The sequence below is a fragment of the Lactuca sativa genome, chromosome 4 (assembly GCF_002870075.4).
Source record: "Lactuca sativa cultivar Salinas chromosome 4, Lsat_Salinas_v11, whole genome shotgun sequence".
Classification (NCBI taxonomy): domain Eukaryota; kingdom Viridiplantae; phylum Streptophyta; class Magnoliopsida; order Asterales; family Asteraceae; genus Lactuca; species Lactuca sativa.
In genome coordinates this window covers 86,293-93,986 of record NC_056626.2, presented here as the reverse complement: position 1 = coordinate 93,986, position 7,694 = coordinate 86,293, and the positions used below count along the sequence as shown (strand labels likewise).

General features: G+C 36.1%; 1 protein-coding gene across 1 annotated transcript; it reads left to right on the top strand.

Moving 5' to 3' along the window:
• Positions 1 to 2,769: 2,769 nt before the first annotated feature.
• Positions 2,770 to 3,339, top strand: LOC128133963 (uncharacterized). The gene has a single exon (XM_052771460.1). It carries the CDS (start codon positions 2,770 to 2,772, stop codon positions 3,337 to 3,339), a length of 570 nt encoding a protein of 189 aa, XP_052627420.1.
• Positions 3,340 to 7,694: the final 4,355 nt, after the last annotated feature.

Sequence of the window (7,694 nt, the reverse complement as noted above, 5' to 3'; positions counted from 1 at the left end):
AAAAAACTAATTCAGTTGAATAATTTGAGTTTACTAGCTGTTCTTGAGCCTCAAGCCAGTTTTAGTAAACTTGAAGAGAAGTGTGATAAGATCTTTGGATCGTGGAAGTGGATTGCTAATAAAGGAAGTTCTGGTCTTACTTCCCGTATTATCATTGGGTGGAATTCTAATCTTTTTGATGTTAACTTGATTGACCACAATGATCAAGTTTTTCATTATAAAGTTAGCTTTCCTCTTAATAATAAATATGTTTTTTGTTCGATTGTTTATGCTGCTAACAAGTACATTGACAGAAGAACTCTATGGTCTGCTCTTGTTCATTATAAAGGCTTAGTTCGTGATGATCCCTGGTTGGTTGGTGGAGATTTCAATGTTATTCTTAACATTAATGAAAGCACTGCTAGATCTTCTAGATATTCTAAAGGCATGGTGGACTTTATTGAATGCATTAACTCCCTTGAAATTCAAGATATCAACAGTAATGGTTTAAATTTCACATGGAATCAAAAGCCGCAAGGAAGTAGTGGTATTTAGAAGGAGCTGGACAGGGTGATGGGAAACAGTAGATTAATTGAAGATTTTCCTTCTATTCACGCTTCTTTTCTTCCTTATGGGCTGTCTGATCATAGCCCGTTTATTATTAAGATCCCGGTTAGAGCCAAGTTCAAAGTTCTTCCTTTTAAATTTCCGAATATTCTCACTTTGAAACCTGAGTTGAAAGATTTAGTTGGAAAGCGCTGGAATGTTGAAGTCCATGGAGTTAAGATGTTCTATTTAACTCAAAAGCTCAAATTGCTTAAAAAACCCATTCGCAATCTGTTAAAGGTCCAGGGACATTTTTTTGAAAATGTTAATCACTATCGGAAAGAACTTGAAGCGATACAAATGGACCTGGACTCGGATCCTTTCAATCCTCTTCTTCGTGATCTGGAAGCTATTTTTCTTGGTGAATTTAAAAAAGCTTATGATATGGAGGAGAGGTTTCTGAAACAGAAAGCTAAAATTCATTGGTTGAAAGAGGGTGATAGTAATTCCAAGTTTTTTCATAGAATTGTAAAAGGGAAAGCTCACAAAAGTAGAATTGAAGCTGTTATGAATCATCAAAGGGAGTGGCTGGAAGGTAAAGCTGTTTATAAAGAATTCATTGATTATTTTCATGACTTTCTTGGGAAAGAGGAGCCTTGTGAGGAGATTTTGCTGCCAGACTCTCTTTTCTCAAAAAAACTTGATCTTGTTGATGCAGTTGAGATGGTCAAGATAGTCACTAATGAAGAAATTAAAGCAGCCCTTTTTGATATTGATGATGATAAAGCTCCAGGTCCGGATGGGTTTTCTGCAAGATTTTTTAAAGCCATGTGGTCGATTATTGGTGAGGATTTCTGTATGGCTGTCAAAGAATTTTTTGCGAATGGAAAAATTCTTAAAGAAGTCAATGCCACTGTCATTGCTTTAGTTCCTAAAGTTGACTCTCCTGGAAAAGTGAGTGATTTCAGGCCCATTTCTTGCTGTTTTGTTATCTACAAATGCATCAGTAAGATTATTGTTGGAAGATTAAGAAGTCATCTTGGATCCATTGTTGCTGATAATCAGTCTGCGTTTATTCCTGGGAGATCTATCACTGATAATATTCTTCTTTCTCAAGATTTGGTTAGAGGCTACCACAGAGACAGAGGGTTTTCTAGATGTGCTCTTAAGGTGGATATTCAGAAAGCATATGACACAGTTAACGGGTCATTTCTTCAGAAAATTCTTTTTCATTATGGGTTCCATCCGGCTATGATAAAGTGGATCATGCAATGTGTGAGTACTTCGTCCTATATGCTTAGTATGAATGGTTCCTTTCATGGGTATTTTGAAGGAAAAAGAGGTCTTAGACAGGGCTGTCCTCTCTCGCCTTATCTTTTCACCCTAGTGATGGAAACTTTTAATTTGATCTTTCAAAGGAGAATAAAGAATGAGCCGTTTTTCAAATATCATTGGAGATGCAAGAAATTGAAGCTTACTCACTTGTGTTTTGCGGATGATTTAATGATTTTCTGTCATGGAAATAAAATCTCAGTCAGGGTGATTAAAGATAGTCTTGATGAATTTGCAAGGGTGGCGGGTCTTCATCCCAACTTCTCTAAAAGCCATATTTTTTTTGGGAATGTCAAGGCTCATGTGAAGAGGAAAATTCTTGATACCTTACCTTTTGTTGAAGGGAAACTTCCGATGAGGTACCTGGGTATTCCTCTCATTTCTACAAGGTTGTTTATTCGTGATTGCAAAAGACTTGTTGATAAAGTTCGATGCAGAATTGGTGACTGGAGGAACAAATATCTTTCATATGCAGGAAGGCTGCAACTTATCTCTTCAGTTATTTATTCCCTTCCTATTTATTGGGCTTCTTGTCTCCTTATCCTGGCTGCTATTACTAAGGAGATATAGAAATTGATGAAGAATTTTCTTTGGGATTATGATGAGTCCAAGAAGGGAAGGGCCAAAGTTGCTTGGTCTTCAATTTGTAAACCAGTGGAGCATGGAGGTCTGGGCCTCAGAAACCTTAGAGCTTGGAATAAAGCAATTTTATCCAAGAGAATTTGGATGATTATTTCCAACTATGACTCTCTTCGGGTGAAATGGATTAATATTTATGTTCTAAAAGGAAGATGTTTTTGGGATGCTGAGGAAAAACAAGATTTGAGCTGGAGTTGGAGAAACTTAATTAGATTGAGACCCAACTTTAGAAATCATTTTTGTACTAAGGTTGGGAATGGAGCCAATACCTTCATGTGGTATGATGATTGGCATCATCTTGGAGCTTTCTCTTATATTCTTTCTCCTAGAGAGATTGCTAGTGCAGGGTTCAGAATTTCTGACAAGGTTAAGGATGTTATTGTTGACAATTCTTGGTTTTGGCCTCCTGAGTGGCTCACTCTTATTCCTCAGCTGAATGACTTTCAATTGCCGGTTATTGATCCTATGGCGGCTGATAAAGTCTTATGGAGAAAAAGGGATGGTCAAGAGGTGGAGTTTGATATTCATCAAGTGTGGATTGACCTAAGCAATTGTGGTCAAAAGGTCCCTTGGGTTCACCTTGTTTGGTTCAAACAATGCATTCATAGACTCAGCTTTATTTTATGGCTGGCTATCCATGAAAGACTGATGACTCAGGATAGAATGAGATTTTGGGACAAAAATAAGAATCTCAAGTGCACTCTTTGTAATATGCAGCCGGATTCGCATTCTCATTTGTTCTTTGAATGCCCTTACTGGTTTCTTGTGTGGAAAGTTGTGAAAGATAAAGTGGGAATTAGAAGTAATTCTCATGGTTGGAAAGAGTTAATTGAAGAACTTTAAGATCTATTAAAAGGGAAAAGCATTCAAGTGTTTATCATGAAGATTGCCTTTGCTGCTTCTGTATATTACATTTGGAGAGAAAGGAATAGCAGAGTTTTTAGGAAAGGCAAGACTGAGGAGATGAAAATTGCTTTGAACATCTTTGAAGAAATCCGTCTAAAGCTTATTGGTCTCAAAGGTGAACATCTTTGCTTATCGATTTTATCCCGATTTTCTTGAGGAGTTTTCCTTTAAAAGTGGATTTCATCATGCAAATGGGTCTTATCCCCATTAGGGTTTAGGGTTTAGGGTTTAGGGTTTAGGGTAGAGGGTTTAGGGTTTAGGGTTTAGGGTTGAGGGTTTAGGGTTTAGGGTTAAGGGTTTAGGGTTGAGGGTTTTGGGTTTAGGGTTTAGGGTTTAGGGTTAGGGGTTAGGGTTTAGGGTTTAGGGTTTAGGGTTTAGGGTTTTAGGGGTTTAGGGTTTTAGGGTTTAGGGTTTAGGGTTTAGGGTTTAGGGTTTATTTTTTTGGGAAAGAGGCCGAAGCCTCGGCAAAGATTTTATAAATTCAAAAAAAGAAAAACAAGAGTTATGTCATTTTTGGACAATCCCCAAAAATGACCAAAATCCAAATGTCACGTAAATACCAAAACCAAAGGCTAACCCTAGCAACAAAGTAACCAAAGAAAATACATTTTATTCTATCCCAACTCTACAACCCGGAGTGGTCTTCAAAAATCCTTTCCCTCTTGAAATGAACTCGCCCTTTTTCCTTCGAAACTTCAAAAATGCAATCTCTATATATACTCCACATCCATGAGTGTAAAATAACACAAAGCCTATGAACAAAAATATCCCATATGTCGCACGAGAAAATGCAAATAACGTCTATTTTCCAATTTCCAATGATAACCACCGTAACCATCTTCTTTCTTCTCACAATTCTTTTGTCTTTATTATCTTTTATGCATCTCAAAAGTATATTGCTATAAAAAGCCAAACTATAATTCTCTCTTTTATATCCATTCACTATCTTCCACTTTTTGCAATCTTCTTCCAAACATCTTTGATCACTTTGATTATTCCTCTTTCCATTCCATTTGCCATCTTCAACATTCAAAATTCTCATCTCTTTGAAGCTTTTTCCATCTCTTGATTTTTTATGGATAAAATCATAAAACCCACCAACTAAAATACTTGGATTTGAACCAAGATTTTTGAACTTTTTACGGAAAAAGTTGAAAAACCAAACTATAATTCCCGGATTTGAACCGGATAAATTCATCCTTTTTTGGAAAAAAGGGGCCAACCACATGACTAGACTACTTGGAATTGAACCAAGATTTAAATTCTTTTTATGGAAAAAGAAAGAAACCACCCGACTAAAAGCTCCGGATTTGAACCGAACAAAATCATCCTTTTTTGGAAAAAAGGGGCAAACCACTTGACTATATCACTTGGAATTGAACCAAGATTTATCCCTAAATGAATAGGATTGAACCAATTATTTTCGGGATTTGAACCCTCTAGCAATAAATTGTCGAAAAAATTAAGGATATAATTAAATATCCTTCCGTCAATTCCTTTGAAATACACACCTTGTTTCCAAGGCGGGAGTTCACTTTTAAGGGAAAAAGTGATAAAAATCCCAAAACCGTCAATTCCTTTCATATACACGCCTCGTTTCCAAGACGGAAGATCATAACAATTGGGAAACCCCGATTGAAAATGATAAAAGTCCACTTCATACGGCCTTAACCAAATGAAACTCGGGATCAAACCGAGATGCAATTCACTTTTAAGGGAAAAAGTGATAAAAATCCCACATCCGACAATTCCTTTTATATACACGCCTCGTTTCCAAGGCGGAAGATCATAACAATTGAGAAACCCCAATTGAAAATGATAAAAGTCCACTTCATAAGGAATTAACCAAATGAAACTCGGGATCAAACCGAGATGCATTTTACTTTTAAGGGAAAAAATAATAAAAATCCCATTTCCGTCAATTCCTTGAAAATACTCACCTTGTTTCCAAGGCAAACATTCACAACATATGAGCACAAAGCCCATGCATTGATAAAAATGATCCACATCATAAGGTATAAACCAAATGATACTTGGGATTAAACCAAGTTGCAATCCATTTTTACGGGAAAAAATGGTAAAAATCCCATGTCCGTCAATTCTTTTGTAAAAATATTGGATATGAACTCCTTCAAAAACAAAAGAATTCATCCGTATCCAATAGTTCCAAATTTGTCTCTTAATAGCCAAACTCCAAAGAATCATCATAAATTGATTAAAATTGGTGCCCTTCTCATAAATTTGACCAAGTTGCCCCTGTCTCTTCATACACATATGAAAAGAAATTTGATTCCTAGAAATATTATTCCAGCCACTTTGTAAGACCATCCAACCTCCATTATAATCATTCCAGCACCAAGATTCAACAAATTTAGAAAAATGCCCAAATTGCCCTTGCTTATTATTTATCTCAGTAGAATCCAAAACCCACTGAATATCACACCACCCACTTCCAATTTCAATTTTCATTTGCTTTTCAAAAAACTCACTCATCAGATTCCCACTCACTAATTCCTTCCTCCAATTTTCAATCATCCCCAAGCAATTCACAAATTTATCTTCCATTTTGTATTTTCCCCACACTTGACCAAAATACCCTTTGATCCAAATTCTTAAGTTTTCGCTTTTTTTAAAATTCTTCCTTTTATCCTCTCTCCCACAATTATCACTAAAAACAATAAAAAACCAGAAAATTTCATAATTACCTAAATACCCCTCCATCCAAAAACCAATATCACTATCAATTAAAAAAATCCCAGCGTGCCCCTGTTTCTTATTTATTCCTTTACTGTGACAACAGTCGTCAAACCGCAAGCTATTACCCCTTTCAAGATAATTGGAAGAATGCCCAGCTTGCCCTTGCTTATCCATCTCAATCGAAACCAGAATATTCTGCTCATTACATCGCCGATTCCCATCTTCAATTTCCCATCGCTGAACACTAAAAATTCCGGACGCAAATAAGAAAACAGAATACATCGGCATCCATAGAGACTGACACCAGCAATTCCTTTTATTCAACATCCAAATTTTTTTACAAACTCCTCCTCCTTCTCTATTAATCAAATCCCAATCCCATCTAAAATCCTTAACGTAAATCTTCATCACCTCTGTTTCACCAAATAAAATTATCCCATTAATCCTCCCACACATTAATAATTTCTTCAAATCTTTTATTTTCCAAAATTGACCAAAATACCCTTTGTGCCACAAATTACAATTTTGATCTCTGATGCTAGGAAATCTAAATCCAGAGACAATGACCACCCATTTATTCTCATTACCATGCCAGCTACCCCGACAACCATCCTCCCAATCCAACCACAACTTAATGTCACTCTTCATGGAATCAATTATTTCTATTTATAGGAATACTCCATTCCTTGCAAATTTCCTCATTAAGACCAAGATAACCCCATTTAAGGCTGAACATCTTAAGTCTAATGTCTTCCATGATATTCTTAATCACATCATCCACCGAATTTCTTTTCCTTCCAAACAATCTCCTATTTCTTTCATTCCAAATATGATATATAGAAGCAGCTAAAGCAATCTTTCGAATGAAATTACCAATGCATTTCTTCTTTAAAGAAACTTGAAGCTCCTGAACAATCTGAAACCAATCACCCGAATTATGCCTTAATTTCACTTTAGATTTCACCCTCTCCCACACCATCAAAGGAAAATTACATTCAAAAAACAAATGGGAATGAGAATCCATTTGGTTGTTACAAAACACACAACAGAAATCATTAGAATTCTTCCATTTTTTCATTCTATCTTGTGTTCTTAGCCTACCACGAATAGCTAGCCACAAAATAAAACTATGGCTTGATATTCTATTTTGAAACCAGACCAAATTATGCCACCCAATAGGAGATTCACGACAAGTAAGGGAAGCAGAAACCTGATTAACAGCAAAAGGAACTAATTCATTTTTGCAATTCAGCCAAAACATAACATCTTTTTTTCCTCTGATCAGACTAGCAACATGGGCATCTCCTAATTGTGGTATCAATCTAATCCACTCATCAGGCCAACTCCAATCTTCATTAATAATGACATCACTCACTTTATCTCTAATATTGTATCCAGCATTGGCTATCTCCCTAGGAGACAAAACATAACTTAAAGGCCCCAGTTGATGCCAATTGTCATACCACATGAACGTTCCATCCCCACTTCCAATTTGCACATAAAAAGAATCACGAAGATAAGGCCTAATTTTTAAAAGATTTCTCCAACTCCAGCTCATTTTGTCTTTATAATCCACATCCCAAAAACTTCTACCC